Consider the following 26,806-nt stretch of genomic DNA (forward strand, 5'->3'; position numbering starts at 1 on the left):
ACCTTGCACTAACGCCTAGGACGCCCATTTTGTCTCCTTTTCTTTTTAAGACCAAGCCATGGAAAGTCCCACATTGCTTGTTCTTAAAGAGAAAGAAGAGTTTATAAGCGTTTATTCACAATAACTAAGAGAAAGAAATCAAAGAGGCAAATACACGCCTATGAAACCTATTCTACTTTTTTTGTGCTTTTTGTCACTCTGAAACTCTTCATTTTTGACCTATGTATGATCATATCACACTTTGATAAGTGGAATAGTAATTCTGTTGAACAATGATATTGTGATAATATGTTCAGTAGGTGTGCTTAACTTTATTGAATATTGTAGATGTACTATTAAAGGATTGTGAAGGTTTATATGTTTGTTTCAGTTATCTCACTCTATTTTTTGTGTTTGTGCATGTGAATGCGATGATCGTATAATGTGTGATGTTATAGGGAGGAGATGATGAGACAGGGGAAGATGAAGTCGTGTAATGCGAGGATTTGCGAGTAGGGACCTTAAATGGCCTTTTATATGTATTTGAGGAATTTAAGTCTTGTTGGAACTATAATTTGATCATTTTTTTGTTGGACTAGAGGTTGATCTACTTTTGTTAAAGTTTTTGAAATGTTGAATTTGAATAAATATATCAGACGTGTTTTGGGTTTTTAAAAAAAAATTAATTAAACGCTTCTGCATGCTTTTGGAAAAGAAGTATTTTGTGAAACGGTGTCACCTTCTCAGGATAAAATATCAGGGTGTGATAGAGTTCATACCATTAGAGTCTTAGCAGTCTACTTCTGCATCCACTATTCCATATTTTGTGCATTCTGCAACTGCTACATCTGGGAATAATTCTGATTCTGATTCAGTTTTTCATCATACTATTGAGAACAATATGGTCCAACCTCCACCTCGCGAGAGGACTCTTAGGGATATGGTTGCACCTGATTTCACTTATGAAAGCTTGTGCATTCAATATCTTGATGAGGACGTGCCATATGTTCTCAACACTGGACTGATCCATTTGTTGCCCAAGTTTCATGGTCTTGCAGGTGAATGTCCACATAAACATATGAATGAGTTCCATATTCTTTGTTCAACGATGAAACCTCATGATGTTCTTGAAGATCACATCTTCTTGAAGGCATTCCTGCATTCTTTAGAGGGTGTGGCAAAGGATTTGCTATATTACCTTGCACCCAGGTCTATCACCAGTTGGGTTGATTTGAAGAGATTGTTTTTGGAGAAGTTCTTTCCAACGTCAAGGACCATGGCCATAAAGAAAGATATCTCTGAGATTAGGCAGCTTGGTGGTGAAAGCTTATATGAATATTGGGAAAGATTTAAGAAGCTTTGTGCAAGTTGTCCACACCACCAAATCTCTGAGCAATTCCTTCTCCAATACTTCTATGAAGGTCTCAACAACATGGAGAGGTTTTGTTTAGGTTTTGTTTTCTAGGTTGTTTTTGTTGTGTCTTGTGCACAGTTTTGCATGTTTCTTTCAATTTCTGGACTTTGTTTAGGTTGTAAATGTGTCCTTCACTTCATTAATACTCTGATTGGTTGAAATCCTTGCTTTTCTCTGACTGGTAGATGATTATGATGTTTGAGAGGTTGAATTGATTGTGACAAAAATACCCTGTGTGAGGTTTTGAGCCAACTGATGTTCTTTCTTGTATATGATATATCTCTTGATTGCTTGCACATGTGTATTGGCTTGACTCTTGTTGATAATTCTTGATTGATATGCATGTTTGGAAGTGATAAAGGCAATTTTATTCTTAAAGTGTCTTTAGCAAAATAATCCTACCCTGTTTTGATCCTTTGATAACTCTTTTGAGCCTATGTTTCCCCTTTTCTTTGTTTTGAAGCTCATTAATTAGCCTGAAGTGAAAAATTGTGATTACCTTAGCCTTAGGGAATTTTGGAGCTTTGGAATTGTTTTGGGAACAATGTGGTCTTCTTGGGGATTTTGATGAATTGGCTAGTTGGTTCCTCTTCTTGGTTGTATTGAAGATATGTTGTTTGTATCCTATCTTTTATAGTTAGTTGTGTTCTAAAACAGAGAGAAAAGAAAAGAGATGAGACAAGACAAGAAAAGAAAGAAAAAAATAGAAAAAAAAATCAGAAAAATAATTTTTTTTAATAATGGAGTAAAGAAGATGATTGAATTAGAGGTTTTGGATATGATTTGATGGTATTTTCACTTGTTCCTCATTGTTCCTTTATTCTTTTTGGTTTGTAGCTTCTCATCCATATTTTATCCTCCATTGTCCTTGGCCCCATTACAACCATGAAAAGACCTTTTGATTTGAACAGACATATGTTTTGAGGGTTTATATTAGAGGCTTGCCATGTCTGTTTGTTGTTTGCTTTCTTGAGAGCATTAAGTTGACATTGTTTACCTTAGACACTTGAGAGATACAATGATAGTGCATCTGTGAGGTTTTGTTGCTTTTATTCACCTCTTGAGCTAAGTGATTATTTTGCCATGTTTGGAATTGCTTTCATGATTACCATGAGTATCTGGTTTCTCTAATTCTTTGTGTGTTGGATATTGTCTACTCCTTTTCCTTTTCGCTTAATTGCTTACTTGGTCAATATGTTAAGTGGTTTTTTTTAGTTTAGTACCCAGTTTTAAAAGTGTATAAATTGGGTCCTAAAGTTGTAAAAATTATATGAATCAGGCCCCTTCCGTTAAATTGGTATAAACAAAGTTAACTTCGCGTTGACGTGGCTATAAAATTTGATCTTTTTCTTCTTTGTTCTTTCTGCAACGTCCAACTTTTTCTCTTTCTATATTTATGATTTTTATAATTGTAGGACATTTTTTTCTTTTTCTCTTTCTGCAGTTTGGTAGTGACGAGGGAGAAGTGGTCTTGGGCGGTGGTGATGAGGATGTAGAAGTGGAGGAGGAGGAATAGGGAGAGGATGGGACTGGAGAGAGCGGTGTGTTGTAGGAAGTGGACCACCACAAGTCACCATCGCAACCTAAGACCACTGTTGATCATCTTCACCGTCAATGTCGCAGCCATCAAACCCTATTTCACCTCCCCACCATCAACACATACCTGCAATCAGAAAAACCCCAATCGCGAAGCCACTTCGAAGTCGACGCACTCATCTTCTTCACCAGAAACCCCCATAGCTTCGCGTAACCAGGACACCACCGGCCCACCCCCTTCTTCATCATTCTCGCACAACAACCTCCATTGCGAAACCTGCACCAACCTAAATCGTGTCGTTGTTCAAGCCAGATGCACCACCCTCAATCTTCTACGTGAACCAGATACACCATTAAAGTCGCACGCCTCGCACCTGCAAGAAAAAAAACCAAACAATCCAGATCCAAAATCACACAACCATCACGCCTTTCCTCTCCCTCGTAGCGCCATAAAAAACGTGAATCATCTCCACCGCAGGGCAAGCAAGTCGCGCCCTCATGATGGCCCAAGAAAAACCCTTTCTCCCTTGCATCAGAAAACCTTAATTTAGGTTTCTCCCTTGCATTAGAAAACCCCAATTTAGGTTGCGGTGGTGGCTTGTGGTGGTCCAGTGGTAGAAGTGGTCCACTTACTGCTTTTAATTTATGTTGAGAAGAATATAAAAGAGAGAGAAAAAGATGGCAGGTAGAGTAGAGGAGAGAGAAAAAAAGTGCAGCCACATCAGCGTAGAGTTTACGTCGTTTCTACCAACTTAATGGATATGACTTCATTCATACAATTTTGAAAACTTTGGGACCCAATGTATGCACTTTTAAAACCAGGTACTAAACTGAAAAGAACCACTTAACATAGGGACCGAGTAAGCTATTAAGCCTTTCTTTTTCCAGATTCCTTGAGGACTGTGTAAATTTGTTTGTTTTCTTGTGAGTCTTTTTGTTTCTGTGTACTGAGGTTGTGTCACCCTCCTGATGTCCTTTGAACTATTCCTTGATCTGCGTCTTGATTTTGCCTAGGAGTGCAAAAGACTAAGTGTGGTCTATTTTGTTGAGTCAATATTTTCTAGACTTCACTTAACTTATTGTACTAGATTTAATTAGGAAATTGTGCTTAATTGTCCAATATTTCCTCAGTTTTGATATTTGGGCTTAATTTAATCAATAATTATTATTTTAACTATACATTGTTTTGAAGACGTGACACACTCTTAGTCACATAAGAAAGAAACTAACAATGTTGTGGAGGACTAATCAATAATTCTTAAGTTAATTGTTATAATATTATTGTCTTGTTCTTTTCATTTGATCTTTTTTCATGTTTTATGGACATGTTTATTTTTTACTTTTACTAAACTATCTTATCCAAAAAAATAAAAATAGAAAATCATGTAAACAAAATTCATCCTTTTTTTTTATGTAATTCTTTTAGTTACAATATGGTCATGGATGGTTCCACAATCACCATGGATGAATGTTAAATAGTTGTAGAATCTTAAACATGGACACGCTTACATTGTTATATGTTGAATGTGATTATATATGTGTATAAATACAATATATGTTGTCTCAATCTTATAGTTTTAATGAAGGAATACTAAGAAAGATCTATGTTATTACATACAAATGATATTTGTTATTGTCAAACAAGAGAATGAATGTGAATCATTTATGCATATATGCATGTTAAAACAAAGACACATATAAATATAAAAAGTAGTCTCGCCTCATTTAATTTAGGTTTAGAGGTTAATATTTCTCAAGTTAATAATTAATGAATATAAGAGGTTATAATGAAAACCAAGAAATACACCTTTTATTATTATCAAATGATTATGATGAAGATTATTTAAAAACATATTAAGATAAGTGAAGATTTTAATAAAAATGATAATCAAATCAAGGCAAAGAGATGTGTACCCTATGGCCTGAACGGTCATACATTACCTCACACCAAGCCAGCTGGACGGCCTCGAAGATTAAGATAAATGATAATTAGAAGTATTGGGCTGAGATTGGGCCGTGATTAAGGTTTCACTAGTCTCAAGCCCGCCTATGTCAAAAGCTATAAGGGTGTTGCTCCCTCCACCACCCGAAGTGTTCCTGCACCTCTCCACTATTTTCTTTTATTCCAAAAATGCTCTACACCTTCTCACTATTTTCTTTTATTCCAAAAATACCCTACACTTCCCCATTATATTCAACATTCTTTCTCTTTCTCTCTCCACATTAATGGATCATTCACAAGGCTCAGACTTGTGATATATTGCAAAATTTTATTTACACTTTCCCTTAAATAAGTTTGATTCAATCTTATTTTCACTGTTCAATATATATATTTTTTTAAATTACTTAATAAATGGTAAAATTTTGTTCTAAATTTCTAGAAAAATATTTATATATATGTGTTTTTTTTTACATTTAATATCTATAATTTTTAACATTATATTATGTTTTAACTTACTGACATGTTTGACTTAAATAACTTGAATAAAGAATTTAATTTATTAGATAAATAATATAAAAATATTATTAAATACTTAAAATATAAAAGAAAAGTTATTTGTTAAAGATTTGAAATTTATTTAATTCTTTCGTCATTATAAAGTTAGAATATAATAATAATAATATATTATTTAATATTAATATTATTATGTTTATTATTTTGTATTTGCATCTAACTTTTAAGTTAGTGGAGGTGTGTGACCAGTGTTTTGACTTTGCATTAAAAAATATTAAATGTTGTAGAGAGAGAGAGTTTCAAAGTTTCCAGCGTGGCCAAACGTTATCCACCTCACCTAATTTTTAACGCCGTTTATTTTGGAGGATCAAAAATTATGTTTTCCTTGAGGAGAGGATCAAAACGTACAAAGTTTGAAATAGGGACGAAAAACAAAATCGCTTGATAGTTGAGGGACTAAAAACATATTTAACCCTAAGTTTTATTTTCAATAACAAGTAAAAAGTTTTTGAATCTAAATTTCTTTCCACGTGTTTTTTTCTAAGAAATCATTCAAATTTCTCTTCAACTCTCTATTATTTTAATTAATTTTTAACCTAATAAGATAAATATCTTGTGTCTCTTTATTCTATTAATTAATTAGACATTCTAAACATACCTCCCTTTACACATAAAAACTATGTATATAAGTCGTCGAATTAGTCATTCTATTTATGTCAAATTATCTTATAGTTTATGTTTAGTTTTCTTGATCATTTTTTTTTAATTTACATCTTTAATTTGAATTTCCAAAGATTTTTTTAAAATTTATCAACGATAAAATTCAACCTCACATCACAAACTAAACTTTTCATCATATATAATTTTAATTTTATTATATATAATTATAATATCATATATTTGAATATACTATTTATTTTGACTTAATTATATGAAAATTAAATTTTATGATAAGTGCTAAAATCGTAGTAAAAGAAACACTCTAAACAACCTAAGACTACACGGTGCTCTCGTGTAATTTCCCAAATCAAACACGTAAAGTGTATTATAATTATAAATAAATAATGAAGAAGTAGAAGAACCCTAATTTTCATTGCAACAATTGTGTTGTTGGCAGGGAGTGTATTTGTTGCATTTGGTTTTTCTGGAATTGTAATATGGAGGAGGAAGAGCACGAGGTGTACGGAGGAGAGATCCCCGACGAGGGTGAGATGGAAGGAGACGTAGACATGTCCGCCGCCGACGATGACGCCGCCGTCAAGGAGCTCGACGAGATGAAGCGCCGATTGAAGGAGATGGAGGAGGAAGCCGCAGCGCTTCGCGAGATGCAAGCCAAGGTCGAGAAGGAAATTGGCAGTGTTCAAGGTTTCTCATCACATATTTTCATTCAATTCATCAATTTTATCTTATCATCTTTTGATTAGCCAGTATTCTTTTTCATTTCGAACTGATCCTCGAGTTTTCTCATCTCGCCGTTCTCTGATCTTGTTCAAGCCCTGTTATCGGTTTGGTCGCGCTTGAGAGTACTCCCATCATTATCGTTATGCAATTCTTTTGTGGAACGTTAAACACTTTGGTTACCAGAATGCGTTTCTTATGAGCTTTGTCCACAGCTAAATACCAGTCTTCTTTAAACTCGTCCTTTATGATTATGATTAAAACCTAAAGCGTACCAGAACTCGAACAATAACCTCTTCCATCTCATCTATCGTCATTTTTCATAAAACCTAAAACTCACCAGTTTTTTTTAGTAAATTTGATGTATTGATAAACCTAAAAACACCAGAGCTTGAATAAAAATCTCTCTGAACTCGTAGTCGAGATCAAAGTTTCAAAATTGGAGTCGTGGTTCCGTCAAATTTCCTATAGTGTTTTTTGCGGTTGCCCCGCATTTCACTATTTGCCATTGACAACTGTGATTAATTCTTAGTTTCTAGTCAAGTAATTTTATTTGAAGTATTCTTATTTGTATACTTGTCTTTGGTTAAAATTTTGGTAAAACATACAATGTCCTTTGTTGAACTATATTCTGTGAAATATATGGATTTTACCAAATCGAGTGACTATTGTCTAAATAGAGTTCCCACATATTGTTTTAAACTTCAAGATTGAATACCTTTTGCAGATCCTGCTAATGCAGCTGCTTCTCAAGCAAACAAGGAGGAGGCAGATTCTCGGTCTGTTTTTGTTGGCAATGTATGAATCACATCATATCCTCTTTTTTTATTTTACTAGTTTTTCAATTTGAATCATGATTTCCCTTCTCTGCCGTATTTATGTGGAAGTTTGCATTCGACTACTCTTTTTAGTTGGATACAAAATCGTTACCTTTTTCCTAATCAACTTAAATTATAGGACCTGATTTGGTTAATACGAACTGTATTTAGTACATATTTATTAGTCCTATTTAGCTCAAGTTGTGGAAGTTAAAACAGTCCGACTGGATTGATTAGTTGGACCAAAAACCAAAAACTGATCTGCCAAATAGTTAGCTCCAGCCTTTGAACTGATAGCTTACATATTAGATAATAAACTACCTAACTAAGTATAAATCGGTCAGAAGAACTGCAGGAACCGTTTACATTTTACTTATAACTGTTCTATGGTCTTTATGCATTGCTGCAAAAGAATATTAGTTTAGTTGGACACACACATAGAGACATGGTGTTTGTGAGTGGTTTAATTTCCCCATAGTGTTTTATGAAGCTTATACTGTTAAAAATATCCTAATCCTATGTTATTTGGTGCAATATAATATTCAATACACTCTTCATAGGTTCTGTAACCAAGTTGCACAATTGTGAAACACTTTATGTAATTGGGAGATTGTAACTTGCAATAACTTAACTTTCAGTTTGTTATTTATTCCCTTATAATCCCAAATTTGGTTATACATTTTCCACTTTAATTGTAACATTATTTATTTTAATCAAATTGATTAAGACAACGTGGGACGCCATGGCAGTGGTTATAATGTTTTTCATATCAAATTTAAATTTTCCAATTTTAGATATGGATGTGGTACACTAGGCATTACTCGTATGTCAGGGTCGCTTTAAATGTTAACCAATGTGAAATTGTGGAGATTATACTTGGTAATGGCATTATGTTTCAGTTTCTTTGAGCATTAGAGTGCTGCTCTATTGTGTATGATGCGTAGCAGTTATACATTGATTACATATTTAATATTTCATGCAATCAAAAAGGAATACTATTATCATCCATAACTGTTTAAGTTGGATAAACATATCTTCGTGCTTTTTCCTAAGACAAGTTATAGGGCCCATAAAATTTGGATCAAATTGTCCTGCCGATCCTTTGTGTTTGTATGTGATACAAGGAAAAAGTAGTGAAAAACATGCAAGAGATCTTGGTAGTTGGAGTCTATTAAATTGCAAATAGAAATAAGTCTATTAAATTGGAAATTTGAGTACCATTGAGTAGTTTCTTTAGACCTTACGGGGAATAAATTTTTTTTCTTTCTAATCTTAATGTTTTACCAATGCTATGTTGGAAATTAGCAGTGATCTATGAAAGATTTCATATAAGGTATTTAGCAAAGCTTCTCCTTCATGCCCTTTCTGATTGACATTTGATAATTCTAAAATTTGAAACTTCTTGCCGTTGTTTATCACTGGGTATAACGCACATGTCATGTCTTGGGCTATCTATTAATTTGGCCGCTTTTGAAGCATTCTTTTATTTGTTTAGTTTTTTCAGTAGAAACCTTGGTTGAATGGGTCTTGAGTTGAATTCTAGATGTTCTTTCTTATGCATTGTATTTTTTTTATTATGATATATTTGAAAATGCATATTCTTTTTGTTTTGGAGTGTATACTGTTAATATTCGGAGACAGGGTTTGACTTTTGTCTGACTATCATCGCAGGGTCATTCTTATTACTCAGGTTCTATAATTAGCGCTGGGATGCTTGCATTGTATTTTGTGTGTGGGGCAATGTGATTGGTGTCTCTTAGGGTTGTTCTAGAGGGAAAAAAGAAAGTATGTTATGCTTATGAAATTTAATAAGATACATGAAGGAAAACAAAGACAAAAGATTGAGGAGGAAAAAACTAAGCTTCTGAAAAGAAAAAAGAGGAAAAGAATGAAAAATTATACAGAAAGAAAAAGATCATGTTGAGAAAAAAAGAAGAAAGAAATGAGTAAATAGAAGAGAAAAAGAAAATATGTTGGGGAAACTATTAGTGACATTTCATGGATGGCTGAAACTGGTACAGCTGGAGTAGAATGTGTTAAAGATGCATCAACTTCACCCTTGGAGGAGACAGCTTGTGGTTCTTTTGGAAGAACATTCTGTAAGTGCTGGGCATGCAATCCTAGTGTTAGAGCCCTATTGTTGATTGCAGTGTGGTCTGTAGTGCCTTTGTTGTGTTCCATTTGGTTAGCATGCCCATTGGCATGCAGCCACTGCTTACCTGCTGTCTTTTTATCTCATAATTGTTTTCATCTCTTTAAAATCAGAGTAACTGGTGTTTTAGGTCTTTCCTTTCTCATATTAAGTGTTTTCACAAATCATCGAGTTTCAAGAGAATGATTATTTTGCATTTTTTCCCCTTTATCCCTCTTCTAACATCATGCAAAATTCTAATAGTGAAATTTTTACATAAAAAGTTAGAATTATGACCAATATGTTTAGGCTTTTCTTGTACATCCTTTACTGGTGATGCATTACTACCTTGCCCATTATTGGGAGTAGCTTGTATGCCAGAGAAATGTTGGTGCTATTGTAAAGGCTATAAAGAGGCTGAAACCAAGGAGTAGAAGGAAAAGGGTTTTATCTAAAGTTTGAGAAGAGCCTGTAAAATGACTATGGACATAAATTAAAATTACATGAATACGGTGCATAGCTCGGTAAGGCTTTATGTTTTGGACGTCCTGTTGATAGGAATTGGTAGTTTATGGAGTTAGAAATTTTGAAATTCTTCTGATGTTTGAGGAGTTGGGAAGATGGTTGTCTCTGCATGTTGTAGTTATAAATAATAACTGTTGATCAGATTGAAAGAGTTTATGAAGTAAGAACTGGTGAGGAGTTGGTAAATACATATTTGTTAATGAGTTGCACTTACGTTTGTCACAGTAGGAAGGTGATCTGTCTGCCGTCGTTTTCAAGAGGTCTAATGTTAGATAAAAGTAGTGATGTAAAGATTTCAATACACAAAGGTGATAATGTGGAGATAGAAATGAAGGATAAGAGAAATTATGCTCCAGAGTTTCTCAATTGAATTGTCCTTAGATTTATGCAATTCCAAGTTAAATAGATCATAATTCAGCTGTACACTTTTTTCATTTTTATTAGGAGTGTTTTAACTGGAGAAATTTGTGTAATATTATAATTTTTTACTAGAACAATGTTATTACATATATGATGTCAGGATGTAAATCTGGAATCTATTTTATTTTTTAAGATAACTGAGTGTAAGCCCCTTTCTGATTAACTTGATACTATCGGCATCAAAATCCCTTGAAATTGATTTGGGTTTGTGCAGGTTGATTATGCATGCACACCAGAAGAAGTGCAGCAACACTTTCAATCCTGTGGTACTGTGAACAGGGTCACTATCTTGACAGACAAGTTTGGCCAGCCTAAAGGTTTTGCTTATGTGGAATTTGTTGAAGTTGAAGCTGTTCAAGAGGCTCTCGTCTTGAATGAATCTGAACTGCATGGCAGGCAACTGAAGGTACGCTGTGTCCATTGAGTTATTATTTGAACTAGGTTACTATTGTTTGAATCAGCCAAGTGATCATTAAGTTAATTTAGTAGTATTTAATCATTTGCATACTTGTATATATAGGTTTTACCTAAGAGGACCAATGTCCCTGGAATGAAACAACATCGTCCTAGACGGTTTAATCCTTACATGGCATACGGCTTCAGGAGGCCATATACTCCTCCTTACTTTTACTCCCCTTATGGATATGGGTATGTTGCACCCCTAATCTCAATTTGCACCTGTTGTGAACTCTGGTTTTGATTGATGTTTTATGTTTTGATTTTTTATTTCATCTTCATCAAATAACCTGCAGGAAGGTTCCTAGGTTTAGAAGGCCAAATCGTTACATGCCGTACTACTAGAAGTTTCATACGAAATGTGTTAAAGTATGAATGGTGCATCCTGGGGCAATAACTTTTTATTTTTTTTATTTGGGCATTGACACTGTCTTCATTCAGTATTATCTACTCTGCGATTGAGTGTCCATTTGTCTTAGTCTTAGGATGCTTGAACTTTTTTAACTTTTCTTGCGTAGTTATTGGATGATGGCTGACAATAGCCATTGAATATTATGTTATGTTAGTGACTTTTTTTTTTCAGTCTTCATAGTTCATACTAACCAAAGATGTACCCTTTGGTAAACTTACCGGTCTTTGTCCGGTCGCACGGAAATTGGATCAAATCACTAATTTAAATTTATATATAATCGTATTATAATTGTATTGTGAATGGCGTTTTCTGGAGCATTTTGGTTTACGATTTATGACGTATAGGTCATTAGACAATTTCTATATCTTCCCCCTCTTATACTGGGATGTTCATATCAACTGGTTTATAAAATTCAACAATAATTATATTTATAGTATAATAAAAATCAATTTAAATTGAACATAAAACTAACAAATTCATTTTTTAAATTAAATTTTGGTTATTTATTTTCTTGAAATGGTTGGATTACCGATATAATCAGCTATCTATATGGTATAGGCCCCTAAAAAGCCCCCAGTTTATTGTTTTCCTTAGAATTCTATCTATCCCGTAATTGTAATATCAAAGGTTTGAACCGTAGATCTATAATTTCATACCTTTCTGTGGATTGGTTCTGGTTTGAACCGCTTTCTGATTAGTTCGTGTTTATCCAATAGAAGAGAAAACCTGTATAAATTGTTTTAACGATCTGTCTATGTGAAAACACGCTTCGTTGCAACTTCTGTTGGCTGTCGACATGCAATGACCTATTAAGTGTAATGACAATGAATTGTTTTCATTTGGGTGAGACTACTGCGAAGAAAGACAGATCCGGGGTTCTGATTTCACAGTTCTAAGTTCTCTTATTATCCTGCTAATATTTCTATTTGCTAGTATTAAGTACAGTAAATATTAGACGTTTTTTTAAACATGAAATACTATTTATGTTTTCATTTAATTCCTCCTTATAAATAATTAAAAAATCATTTAAATTTATGAAAAGTAATTAAAGACAACACTTTAACAAGCAAAATGATAAGCTCACACTAATCCCGAAGTAATATCAGATTTTCCATTTTCGAAATGGTCTTGAATGAAAGAAAAAGCTAGATAAAATGATGAAATCAAATCCTAGTTCAGTTACTGAGGAGCGGTGATATGGAGGTGCTGCATATACTGAGTCCTCGAAGGTATCGTCACCAAAACTCGTAAACCAACCATGATATGATATCTCTACTACTATAACTATACCATAATCAATGTTGCTTCTTCTACTCCATACACATTAACGAAATTTGCAACTTTCAACAAACCATGCTACTCACGTGTCACCACCACCCTTTCTTACTCAGCGCAACCACCACTAACAGAAACCACAACCTCTCACTCGCCCTCTCCATCATAACCTCGCGCCCCCTCTACCTCACCACCCCAAACCTTAAACTTACCGCTCATCGCTTCAATTCTCTCACAGTCAGCGCCGACTCCTTTCCCCTCCGATTCCAACATGTCACTGCCGATTCCAATTTTGACTCTCTCCTTTCTTTCCTCGAGTTCTCTTGCCTCCTCTCTTCCGCCGTCGCTTCCTCCGCTGCCACCGTAGTTGCGGCTTCCAAAAACGACCTACTGGCCGGGATCGGCACCAGAGCCGCTCCGTTTGGCGTCACGATGCTTGTGATCGGGGTTTTGATCGGCGTTTGGATTCGGAGGCGCCAGTGGAGGCGCGTTTGTGTGGAGAACGGGAAGGGTGGGTTGGAGGTTAACTTTCTCCAGAGGATTGAGAAATTGGAGGAGGATTTGAAAAGTTCCCTGACGGTTGTGAGGGTTTTGTCAAGACAGCTCGAGAAATTAGGGATTAGGTTTAGGGTTACGAGAAAGGCCTTGAAGGATCCCATAGCTGAGGTAACTAATCTCTCTTTAAGCGCGTGATTTTTTTGAACCTTTGGAATATAGTTGTTTGTTGAGTGAATTAGCTTGTATTTCATTCAGCGATCACTGTGAGGATCATATTTTTAATGCATAATTGGCAACTTCCGAATGGTTAAAATTTCTGAATAGTGACAGCTGAGCTTTAGAAAGTGTAATATGGTGTGAGTTTAGGATTTTGGTATGGTATGAAGTGAGTTGGTCGGGTGACACTAGCACATAGGTCTAGTAGTGACAGGAAAGCCCCGTGATACAATAAGGCTGATAGCATAATAGCTATAACGATTTCAACAATGGTAATTTGCAGCAAACATTGAAGATTATGATTCATAACCAAATTTGCTACCCCTTCAAATTATTGTTCATGACAAAAAGACATAAATATCCTTCATTTTCTGGACGAAGTTCTTATTTGGAAATTAGATTCGTAGAATCATCGCTGAATTCAGTTCTATAGCTGCAGTCGAGTATCAACTCCTAAAATCTTAAGCTGTTCCTGATATGGTTTTTACATCTTCAACACTTGCTTATACTAAAACCCTTTGAGCTCTTAATGTGTGCTTGGGCAACTATGCACAGGTTTATTTTATCTTACATTGAAATTTAACCGATTTAGAGTTGGGGCGGGAAGGATTGAATTGCAATACTAATTACTTGCAGTGTGTTTGGTTGGCCATCAAAGATTAGAGAAGATCGATGACATCCTTTTGAAGCTAATTCTAATAGCTTTTGCTTCAAATTCATGGATTGGATGTTGAAAATACTGGCATTGTTGAAGCGCAAAAAGGCACACTTCTTTGTAGATGCTTTGGATAATGTGTGTTGTGGTAGGCCCAATCCAGACCCCCAATGCCGACTGGGATAACTAATTTAAATGCTTAGTGGGTCGTGTTGGATCTGGTTATTTATTGGACATTATGGTGAATGTTATAGAGAGTTAAAAGAGGTGTTTAAATGGAATGACCGGTGAGAGGCACGTAATAAGAGAGGGAGAATATTTGTTAATCTCTTAAATACGGGGACCAAAAGGTCAGAGGCCGATTAGGATAAAGGAGGCCGGATGAGGCAAAAGGATGACACTTGAATGCTTTAGCTGATCGGGGTCGTACATCTTTTGGCTAGAACAATTGCAACACAAAAACTTCTACCCAAACCTTAAGTTGTAAGGTGGAAGCCCTGTAATTGTCCAAATATTCATTTTCTTCTTCATTAGATTTGGGTCTTTCTTAAGCATCTTTTTATGTTTCATCCGAATTAAGCTTCATGTCTTCAGTATCCTTTTGCTCCTTACCGCGCCTGTGTTAGCCATTTAATTGAGATCTGAAGTACTTTTACTTGCTTCTTATCCCCAGCTGCCCTTGCAGTTGCTGTCAACCGTGTCAGTTCTTCATTGTCATCCCCCAAGGAGATCTCATCTTCAACACATTCATCAATATCCGTTGATGGTGATCCTCCACTGTTCTCAAATTTGATTTGTTTACAAAACCCCAGGCTGCTAATAGTCAGTGGGTGCTTGAAACCAATTATTTTTGTTTACATTATGTTTATACACCATAGCATCACAATTAGCAAGTTAGCTTGTCTTCTTGTCATTTTACTAGTATCAACAGTCAGCACTTAAGTTAAATTTAGCAAGGCACTAAAATTGACCAAGTGCCTTGGTGAAGTTGATGGGTAGTGTGGTAGTACCTCAACCACCAAAAGGAACTGAACCTGTGTCTCTTGTGTCTCAGATGGGCCTTTGGATTCCCTTTAATATAGTGATTTACTTTGACGAAAATTATAGCCACACTGAGCAGAAAACAACAATTTACTGCCATATGGCCTGATCAGCATAGTAATATCGGAGTGGGTTGCTGAGGTATTTGGAAGTATTATTCCTGGTCATTGAAGTATAGCTGAATTTGAATGTCTTTGGTTCTTCTTAAATGAAATATATTGTAAAATATACTGTAATAACTATTCATATTTTAATTATTGTTAGTATTTATTCGTTGCCTTTCTGTACACTTTTTTTCGTAAAAACAAATTTGCATTGGCATTTATATATCATATTGACACATGGAAATACCTTATTTTGAGTGAATGCTTGAAGTTTAATGTATGAAAAACATAAATAATTATTTGTTCATTTCTTGAAGACTGCAGCTTTGGCCCAGAAGAATTCTGAGGCTGCTAGAGCATTAGCAGTGCAATCAGACATTTTAGAGCAGGAACTTGGTGAAATTCAACACGTTTTATTAGCAATGCAGGTAATCCTATCCCCTATGTTATTTGAGTTCTGGATGACAGTGTAGGCACCATTGTATATGACTGGACTTTGTTGTTTGAATTATTTTGTTTGTAATTTTATTATATAATAATAATCTAAGTTAAAGCGATTTTGGTCTCTTTTGTGTACTTCAATTTTGGTTTTTGGTCTCTATTTTAAAAGTTTGTTTTTTAGCCCTTACAGTTGAAGTTTTTTTTCTACACTTTGTTTGGTTCCTATAGTTTCTTTCCCTTTAGGTTTTTTAATTCTTATATAGTTGACTAGACATTGATCTTGATATGGCTATCTCTTGAAGGTTAAGTGGTATTTGCTGCTAGCAGAAACTAAAACCTAAAAATATTAAATTTATGTAGATTATAGGAACAAAAAATATATTTATATTTATGTATTTAGTTTATGCAGTGTATGTTAGCTAGCAACAATGGGGGATAAGATATACTCAAATTTTAGGGGTATGTTAGCAAACTTTTGGACTCCTGGCCTGTTTTTGTTTTACAGTTGGTAGAATTTGTTTTGGATCACCCAGTATAATTGGGACATGAATTCAATGACGATGTCTCAAATTTTGCAGTTGAAACATTTGTAGTGTGGACAATTGGGTGTACTTTGGCAACCTCGTACAAACTACTAAATCTTTAGCTGCGTTGCAATAGAACACTTTGTTGTTGTTTTTTTCTGGTAATGTAAAGGTTATACTTTGACCTAGGATCCAATTTGACCTTAACTGGCTAATAAAAAACTTTCTTGACTATTTTACTTGCCAAAGTATCCTCATTCTTTTTGTCATCAGTTTGAATTATGTTGGTTATGTCTGATCGTTCACGTAGGAACAACAGCGAAAACAACTTGATCTGATTCTTGCAATCGGGAAGGCTGGTAAGCTATGGGAAAGCAAGCCCGAAATCAGTGATCGACAAGATACATTAGAAATGTCAAACTCGGCTGAGGGTGTGGTAAAACAGGAGGTGCATCAAATATGATTGGGTTAAAATAGGAGGAAGTTCCTGAAATTTTGAAGTGGCAAATCATGGTGAAATATTGTATACTTTTTTCTGTGTACACTGAATCATAGATTTTTACACAATCGAAATTACCAAAATGTTATTAGCACATAATTAATGGTTACTCGTTTTTTCCAGAATACCTCAAATTTGCTGTGGATACAGGTGAGAGGAGATTACTCGAGAGGTAAGACATACTAAGGTAGGAGCATTTGTTGAACTCTGTCCAGTTCTGTTAGGAAAGATCCGCTGGTTCTTCGTGTCTGTGCATGTACTTTGAAATCAAATTTATAAGCTGTTCATCAATTTTGTTTTTAAATGCTTATATTGGTGGTATAAGGGTTCGGTACAACAGTTTTTGTCCCTTGCATGTTTCTGTGTCATATATTGAAATGAACCTTCAGTATTCGTTCATAATTTTTGAAATGTCTATTGGTCAAGGTGAATTACCCAAAACAAATTCTATTGGAGGCTTCGGCACCTCCTATACATTGAAATCTAATGTTGAGACCCAGAAAAAACTACGGATATTGTAAGATTTATAGGCCGAGGATCTTTTTATCCCTATAATATAAGATGTTTTCTGAAATCAGCATTTCAACGACTGCTCAACCTATCGGGGCCTGCTACTTCTAAACTGATTGATCCTATCTAGTTTATTTTCTGTGGTAATTTGGACGACTACTCCAATATGAAATCGTCCAGCGGTAGATATAAAAGTAACTGTGTCTTATCCCCACTCCCCTCCTTCTAATGAACAATTTCTGAAACTGAACTGTGATAGGGCTGCGAATTTGCAAATTCACAAGTATTCTTCAGTTTGTAATCCCTGGGATCACCTTGGCCATTTTATTAGTAGGTTGGACGTCATCTTTGGGATCTTGAACTGTCTTAAAGGTGGAATTTTAGGGTATTTATAAGGGAATGGGACTACAGCTCACAATCTACGGGTTTCAAGAGAATTTTAGGGGAGATTTATTCTCTGTTTTCATCATTCTAATTACCAAAGGTTGGCATCTGCCTCGTCCTTGCTTCTATATGATTAGATCTATTTGGTATTTGCTAACAAGTTATTTAAATATCTTGGGCACACATCTATCGAGGCAAACTTTTCAGCTGATGTTCTTGCCTGGATGTTGTCCCTTTGAGATAGAAACCAGAATACCCCACTCACTTTTTCTTTTTCGTATATCCCCTTTCTAGCGGTCGGTTCAGCCTTACGTTTCTTGCCTTGTATGGTGTCCCCTTGATTTTTTTCTTTTTTTTCCTATTTCTCGTTTCAATTTATTTCGTTTCTATTTTCATCTTCTATATTTCTTTCCACTAAATCAAATACACTGATGATATTGGAGAAATAATTATTTGTTTTTGTTAACTTTAGAGTATTTTTAATGCCCTTTAGTTGAGGGAAAAATGAAAAAATAAATTGGAAAAAGAAAAATAAGTAAAAGATAAAGTTGAAACAAACTATAAAATAAATTATTGTCTAGAGCTTTTGAAAAATGTTATTTAAAAAAAAACTCCACCCAACGTTCTTATTAATTAAGATTAGTAAAATGTAATTGATTTGCTTGCGCTGTGAAATTAAATAAATAGTAGACCGATCTTGCCTATTGTATCCTCATTATAAGCCAGCTTGTCATAGTTAAAGCTCTTATGGGTGTTCTTCAAAGAACAAAATGGAATGTGGTATAGATGTTCTAAAATTGTAGACAAGGTCAGTCGGCAGAGAATGTTTTAGGTTTCAAAGTAATTCACGGGGATATGGTGTAGCCCAATCTGTGCTTTTGTCTATCTATGTTCTCACATTTCACAGGGCTGATTATAGTTTGGGATTTTATACTTATCTTTTTCTTTTTCTACGTTGTTTTTTATGTATTTAATTTAAAGACTCAATTTTCCCTGTATCAATTGATTCAATGATTAATTGCATGGAATGTTAAGACCTCGTTAATTATTTTTAAATCATAAAGCCTTATTTTAAAAAAATGATAAAGCCTTATTAAAAAATATAATAAATCATAAAACTTATGGAGGCAAAGAATAAGGAGCTTTAAGTTTTAATTTAAAAACATGGCAAAACTGATGAGGACGTCAACTGTGGTTTTACCTTTGATCTGAATTTAACGAGTGAAAAGGAGAGGTTAAAATTCAGATACAAAAATAAACATTTTTTTCGGGTACTACGCAAAACTGGATTGGGTTACCTAGAAGGCTACAATACACTTTGCAATTATTCATTTCCTTGTTTGTGGTCACAATTGTCGAAACTATCAACGCCACTAAATCAGGGATTGCATGTGAATGTGAACCCAACTCATGGTACTTTGTTTTCAAAACAATAATAAAATTTATGTTCAGTATTCAGAGCAAGCAAGGAATTTGAAGGTACATTAAAATAGATGTAAGAGAAGCAAAGCGAGAGTGTCCTTGTCTTTTGCGAGACCTTTGTACTCCGCTAATGGTAAAAGTAATCGAATCCTCGATTAGAAACCTCGGGGGGAAAAAGCAATGAAAAAAGAGAAAATATCTCGAGTTGTTTTTGATGATGATCAGCACATCATTTGATTAGTGACTAGTGTGGAGTTTAGAAGAAAGGGTAAAGCTGTAGAAAATGGAAATATTTTTTATCTTTGCAGAGACATCTTTTTCCTGCTCAGTGGTAAGAAAGATGCGTAGGTCTGGTCACTCCCACAGTCACAATCCCTCTCACCCTCTCAGTGCAATGTCAATACTCTGATGGCAGCTTTGACTAATTGAAAGCTGTAGAGTCACAGCAAGGAATCCCGAAACCTCGAAAAGGAAACTGAAACGAGAATAGTTTCACATGCCCCTTAAACTTATTGGGTGTGAAATGCTTTCTTGATGCGTGCTAGATCAATTTTAGAAATCCACCTTTTAGGATATATGACAGCCATCCAATTCATTTCCAAAATTTTCACAAACACCTTCTGTTAAAATCTCTCTTTACTGATTTTCGTTACAAAGTATGAGAATTTTTTAACATAACCTACGTACTACAACGGACGGTGTTACACTAAAAGCATTAAGTCAAGGATAAAGGAAAATTATATTATCTTGCTCGACTCACATCATACAGTGTGTGCATAGTGCAGAGAAATACAGTGAAGTATTTGCTTTTGTTTTTCCAACAAAACTGTACTGCTTGTTGCTGTAATATCAGTTTTTGTGTATACATAAAGCGTTGTTAATTGCAATTTGTAAAATGCCTGAAGTTATATTTAATACGAGTCCCCTTCAAATCAATTTAACATGATATTAACTAAGGGACCACTTCTGTAGGGAGTGCTCCTTGAAGGAAAATAGGTAATAAATACAAGTACTTAATCATTTAATTTCTTGGTCTGTATACGAACTTGAGGGGTCAGTAATAATCCATGCTTTTTACTCACTGAACATCTAAAATCTTACATTATAGCCAAAACATTACTCATTAATTTACAGCACATTTTTCTGAGGGCAAACACAAGGCACACAAAGGGTTTGCACTAGCAGCCATAATCAGGTGCAAAAAGTCCAGAATGTAGGTAATAGAGGTCAATGACAGTCAAAGAGATGAATCTTTAACTGAGAACTGAGACAAAAATTAGTTAGCATAATAAATGCCAATTTGAACTACCCTCTCCTGTCTGTGATATTTTTAAACACACAGAAAGGACAAAGCCATTTGTTATCCAAGCAGTTTCTAATAACTAGGTTCAAAGTCTCAAGTCTCAAACTACTAATAGAACGCTGTCCAAGGGGGGGCCCTTGATACTGATGTGGATTCTCCCAATTTGTTTAACTCTCTTGAGTCGTTCCTTTCACTTTTCTGCTACACTCTGCACTCTGCACCTTCCTTTCTCTCTCTCCCTCTCTACTTGTTTGCTGCCAACACATCTTCCAATTTATGTACCTCTCTTCTCTTCCTTCAGGCTATACGCCATGGCAAGAAAAGCACCACTCTACTCTGGAAAATAAGCAAAACCCTTCTTCCTTTTTTCATCTTTTCGCTTTCTGCTTCACTTTGCTTCTCTCTCTCTTTCTCTCTCTCTCTCTCTCTCTCTCTCTCTCTCTCTCTCGCTTTGCTTCTCCACAAGTTGATAAAGTTTCTTCAGAGGACTGCCATCCAGATCTCAGTTAACTTTCATTAATTTCTGCCACCTAGTTTTCTCTTTCAGATGGGGAATGACTTTAAGGGGTGATATGATATGCATTCATGGCTTCACTTAATTCATATCATTACTACACAACCACCTCCTTGCTCATCGTACTTTTGCTTCACAATTTTCTATCTCTCGTTTCTGCCTCCAATCACCCTCGCACTGCAATCTCTCCAAGAGTAAGCTCTAATCTTAGCCATCTTTGTTTTGGTTTCCTTTCCACAATATCACTGCTTCAAGTATGTGTAAATGGTCTAACAAGAATCTGCACAAAATGTGTTTTCCATGTACAGGAACTGTTATTTGAGGAGAAAAACAGGCTAGGTTCCATTCCTCCAAGCTGTCACAACAAGTGCAATGATTGTCATCCATGCATGGCAGTTCAAGTGCCCACTTTGCCTAGTCATGACTCTAACCCTCCAGATCTTACCAAAACTTCTGCCATGGCAACTTTTTTTAACCCTTCTTCTCCCCAAGGTAACAACAGGTACTCCAACTACAAGCCATTGGGGTGGAAATGCCATTGTGGTGACCACTTCTTCAACCCTTAAAACTTCTAAAATGGATATTGGCACTCCTATTTTTTGTTGGTTAAATTCATATTTTCTTGTTTAGGGGTCAGCTAGGGTAACAGATTTGCTATCACTTGCGTCAGCATGGATAGTATACATTGGAGTTTGATACACTTGTACAGAGTTTGTTACAGACCTGAATTCCAACTTTTATTATTATAATTATTATTATTATTATTATTATTATTATTTTGCCCCTGAATTTTGAGAAAATTTTGCTGTTGTTGCTTTTGTGTCTGTTTCTTGAGGGGTTCCTTATAATTGGCTAAGGATTAATTGCTAATTTTGTGTCCAACAAGAACAGACAGGAAGTGGGGTTTGTCTTGTCCATTGCTAAGGTGTTTTCTACTCTCTCATTTCTTCTGAATCTGTCTTATAAACCTTTTTTTCTCTTATCTTGGAATTTTCATTGCCTACTCACTAGACACAACATCTTCACTCCTATGCAAACTTTGGACTCATTTATCTGTACATTGTTTAGTACGTTAACTATGATGTGTCGAACTTATTGATTTCCATGTTTTTGTTTTAATAATACTTATTATATGGTACAGATTAGATCAACAACAAATTTCCACTCATTCTGCCTTATGTCCTAGATACTGTATTAAGTCATCTCATATACACTTCAAAATAACTAGACAACTATATTTAACTTGTTAAATAATTTTGACTATTTTACAGTTCATGATCACGTGGCAATATTAAAAATACAATTTTACAGTTCATGATCACTAAGTTTTCACTTTGGTTTTTCTTGGACTGCCAAGTTGTATTCGATTTTTAGTAATTCATATTAAATTAAATTGTTTGTGTTTATTGATTAAAAGAATTCGATTATTTTAAATCAATATTTTAAGCATTCATTGTCCATAGGTCTAAATGCATACTATGATGAAACAAAAGTATATTTTTTCATTAAAAAATATATATTGTATGAACAGTTTTAAAACAAATTAGTATCTTCTCTGAGTAACTAAGATCAATGATCTTTTTTTAATTTTGTTTTAATGGTAGGAACAAAAATTCGGAAACAAAAGTAATTGATGGATAGAGTATAATTTATATTAAATTTCTCATATTATATTCTCAAGCTTTTATCTTAAATAATTATGAATACGATTTTTTACTGAAAAACTTAGCTAAAAACATGATATTGAACAGAAAACTCACATAATTTTATTAATTAAAAATTAACCTGATAGTAATAAAATTTTGTCCACGCATGGATATGCTTAATCAAAAAGAGCTATTACCTTCCCAAACTACCAATTAATAATTGAATACATGATTATGGCATTTTATTTTATATACTGATCCATTTTAAGCCAAATGCCCAAGTTATTCCATATTCCATCAACTAACACTCACATTATTGCAATATTTCTGAATCTATTAAAAGTCAAAATTCTTAAAATTCCAAGTTCAGAATGTTATCTTGGAGACTAAAAACTAAAACCATACATCATAAAGATTTTTTTAAAACATTAAAATTTTATAAATATTCAAAATTTGTACTTATTAAATATTATATTTTTATGTTATAATAACAGTTAAAACTTATAAATGTATATTTAAATTTTATCGGAACATTTATATATAATGAAGGAATTATCATAATGTTCTCAATTATTTACATTAAGATATTTTTTTTATTTATTGTATTTTCCTGAAGTTTAATTATTTTAATAATTCGTTTTAAATACTTTATTAGTCTTTACAACTTATCTACTTCAAGTATTTTATTTTGAATTATTTACTTTGTATACATGTGTCCCCCTCTTCTACTTCCAAGTAATATATTTATAATTATCTATTTATAAAAATTTAATCATAAATTTATGACAAAATACCTATTATATTATTTAGAAATGTTGATTCTTAAATAAATATATTTCTTGTTACACTAATATTTTATTATGAAATTATATTTATTAATGAGATACATTATTAACACCCTCATAATTTTTTACACCTAAAAAGATTATTAAACAAGGTTGAATCATAAAAGAATTCGATACTCTGATACTTTTTTCAATTAATATTAATTACTAAAATACGAATAATGTAACATCCCAGATTATAAAGAAGCATATAATATAGTAAGTCTACATTTTAATATAAGAGAACAACTAGAGTAGATTGTAAATAAAGTTATTAAGTTTATAGTCATCCCAAACTGAGTCATAATTTAAAGCTTAAACATACTAGAGTATTTCAAAATAATAAGGACAACTGAGAGTCCTAACTAACTAAGCAGCAGCGTTATCTTCCTCCAAAGCCTGTTCCAGAGGCATCTCATCCATCTCTGCTCACATCCAAGTGGATGATCATTGCAAAAGAGAAGCATACCAAGCAAAATACAAACACAGAAGCAAGGGTGAGCTAGATATACAAAAATCATGTTATAACAGTCATAGGCAACATGCAAGTAAAGATAGATACACTACACAAACATGACTTGTTGCACTTAAACTTGACTCGTCCGGACTTAGAATAATTGTCGAGCTATGGCGGGTCATGCAATTGTGGTGGCCTCTACTGCTTTGCAAAGCCATTGCCAATGGGTTTCACCCTACCACACTCACGAGGTTAGTCCGTTATCACTCACCTTGGACCATACTGGAAGCACCCAAGACTAGAACCTCCTGCTACTACTCACGACATGGTTCAATCATCTCTACTTGAGAATGATTGACCATTGTAGTTTTAGGATAACCCCTAAGATTGAGCTTCCATGCAAATCATTCTAAACACACTAAAAGGGCACCACCGTGTATCTCTCCCTTGAGGATCACGGAATTACGTCCAATACTGATACTTTTCACTTTCAACACAACAATAGATCATACCTTCCCATACTTTCAATTTAACTACATTACAACAATCATACTTTACACGGAAATCATTACACACACATAATTTACCCAAAACAATAGCTAAAGAACTTGAACCAAACGCTAGGAGCTTTGGCCGAGCACTTAGAGCTTTGACCGAACGCTATGAGCTTTGGTCGAGCACTTAGAGCTTTGGCTGAACGCTATGAGCTTTGGCCGAGCACTTAGAGCTTTGGCCGAATGCTATGAGCTTTGGCCGAGCACTTAGAGTTTTGGCCGAAAACTTGTTACTTTGAGACCGAGTGCCAGTACAAGACCGAACACTCATTAAGAGACCGAGTGCCAGTACAAGACCGAACACTCTTTAAGAAACCGAGTGCGAGTACAAGACTGAACACTCTTTAAGAGATCGAGTGCCAGTACAAGACCGAACACTCTTTAAGAAACCGAGTGCCAATACAAGATCGAACATTCTTTAAGAGATCGAGTGCCAGTGCAAGACTGAACACTCTTTAAGAGACCAAGTGCCAGTACAAGACTGAACATTCTTTAAGAGACCGAGTGTCAGTACAAGACCGGACACTCTTTAAGAGACCGAGTGCCAGTACAAGACCAAACACTCTTTAGGAGACCGAACAGTCATGAACTGGTAAGACTCAAAAGAGACCAACCCAGTTATGACCGAGAGCAGCACAAGACCGAACAATCAACTGCAGCGTTCTGCATAATTCTGCAGAATTCTGCATAATTGCGAACAGAACCCAACATGACTATTTCTAACCATTTTTACTAACTTCTAACACCCTTAATTCTTGTTTTATACTTAATTAAACGTATCTAAATGATTCTAAACATTCCTACTACCATTCTAAAGTGATTAAGACTTAATTTCAACTCTAAAACACCAATTTTCCCAACTTAGGGATCCAAAACCCAATCCTACTGCTTTGCACCTATTTTGATCAATTTAGTGACTCAAACAAGTCACAATACACTAGCTAAGATTGCCCCAACAATCCAATTGCGCTTTAGACCCCAAATGCCCAAAATCACTACCTCACTTCCCCCAATTTGCCTTAAAACACCAAAATTTCACTTACCTTTCCATTTCATTCAAGCTATAACAGATTTATCACTCCAAGCACTTCCAACATGCCCAATTACAGCAGCTAGATTCAACCAATGCAGTTTACAGACCTCACGCTACAATTTCATACATCACACGCATTAGCATGTATGACCAACTTACTTTAGAGCTTAAACAAGCAAACCAAACAGCACACTCATTAAGGAATATAACATACATACAAATACTGCAAGCAAATTGAAAACAATGTGTAGCTCCCCTTACCTTAGGGTTTCACAGCTAAGCTCACAACTTGATTCAATAGTGCTTGACTCCGCAAGAACTCAACCAAACCCTACAAACCACCCAATGGGTGATAGAACAGCTCTTTAGAGCTAATTTTTGACAAGAAATTGAAGGAGAAGGTTTCTAATTACATGCCCTAGGTTCCCAAAAGAGGAGGAAAAAGGGGAAACGACTTACCCGCTAAAGAACGAGAATATAATCGGATGGTTGCGAAGCTCTCTGCGTCGTGGTCACTTGAGCGCCACCTAATCAAACATGCAATGGTTGAATGTGAGGGAATGGTAGAAAGAAGGCAGAGAGAATGGGAAGAAACTTTCTAGGGAGAGAGAGAGAATGGTTTTAGAAGAAGTGAGCAGAATTTGGTAAAGTTGCTAAGTTGTACGCTTTTCAGAATAAAAGAAAAAACTTTTCTCTTCATTTTAATCCTTTTCTTTATTATTTAATATATATATATATATATATATATATATATATATATATATATATATATATATATATATTCTAGGTCCTTACAAATAAATTAAAAGGGTAGTAATAATTTTTCAACTCTGAGGATCCATATATTATATGTAGTTTCTATGTTTTTGGATTTTTTACAAATTAGTTCAATTTGGTCCACACATCATACCTAGGTCTAATTGAGTCTAACTAAGTTTATTAAAGGCAAGTTGGACTAATGTCATGTCAAATTGAATTGGGCTCATTAAGTCAAGTAAAGTTAAATTCACGTTGGTTTAAGTTAAGTTAATATTAAGCTCACATCAAGTTGAGTCAAGTGAAACTCATCTCATATTAGTTTAAGTCAGACTTATTTCTAAGCGAGTTGATATGGGTTCACCTTCAACTCAATTGTGTTTGGAACATCAGACACACCTCAAGTAATTTTGAGTTGGGCCTACCATAGGTTAAAGCAGGTTAGGTCCATGTCAGATCATTTCGACTTTGCGTTAGGACTAAGTTCGGTTCGGTTTTGCTCGACTCGACTTGATTGAGCTTGACTCGATTCGGTGTAGCCTTGCTTTACTCAGCTCAGTTCGGTTCGGCTCGGCTGTGCTCGGCTCAGTACGGCTCGATTCAATG

The 26,806-nt window shown here is 34.7% G+C and overlaps 1 protein-coding gene and 1 non-coding gene across 15 annotated transcripts; one reads left to right on the plus strand and one right to left on the minus strand.

Moving 5' to 3' along the window:
- Positions 1 to 1,258: 1,258 nt before the first annotated feature.
- LOC128195154 (small nucleolar RNA R71) lies at positions 1,259 to 1,365 on the minus strand. The gene has a single exon (XR_008246726.1). It is a non-coding gene; the product is annotated as a small nucleolar RNA R71 (small nucleolar RNA).
- A 5,020-nt stretch (positions 1,366 to 6,385) lies between these two features.
- LOC108321384 (polyadenylate-binding protein 2) lies at positions 6,386 to 17,199 on the plus strand. 14 transcript variants are annotated; one of them, XR_008246549.1, is made up of 6 exons: positions 6,419 to 6,749; positions 7,510 to 7,580; positions 10,891 to 11,082; positions 11,197 to 11,324; positions 15,651 to 15,761; positions 16,609 to 16,747. XR_008246549.1 is itself a non-coding variant. In XM_017553133.2 (5 exons), the coding sequence occupies exons 1-5, from the start codon at positions 6,542 to 6,544 to the stop codon at positions 11,475 to 11,477; spliced, it is 648 nt and encodes a 215-aa protein (XP_017408622.1). In that variant the 5' UTR covers positions 6,386 to 6,541; the 3' UTR covers positions 11,478 to 11,844. The 14 variants fall into 14 exon arrangements, 8 of the variants coding, with proteins under 8 accessions (XP_017408622.1, XP_052727803.1, XP_017408629.1 ...); XM_017553133.2 differs by lacking the exons at positions 15,651 to 15,761; positions 16,609 to 16,747 and adding an exon at positions 11,429 to 11,844 and having other exon boundaries at positions 6,386 to 6,749; XM_052871843.1 differs by lacking the exon at positions 16,609 to 16,747 and having other exon boundaries at positions 15,651 to 15,762.
- Positions 17,200 to 26,806: the final 9,607 nt, after the last annotated feature.

Source organism: Vigna angularis, chromosome 1, assembly GCF_016808095.1.
Source record: "Vigna angularis cultivar LongXiaoDou No.4 chromosome 1, ASM1680809v1, whole genome shotgun sequence".
Lineage (NCBI taxonomy): Eukaryota > Viridiplantae > Streptophyta > Magnoliopsida > Fabales > Fabaceae > Vigna > Vigna angularis.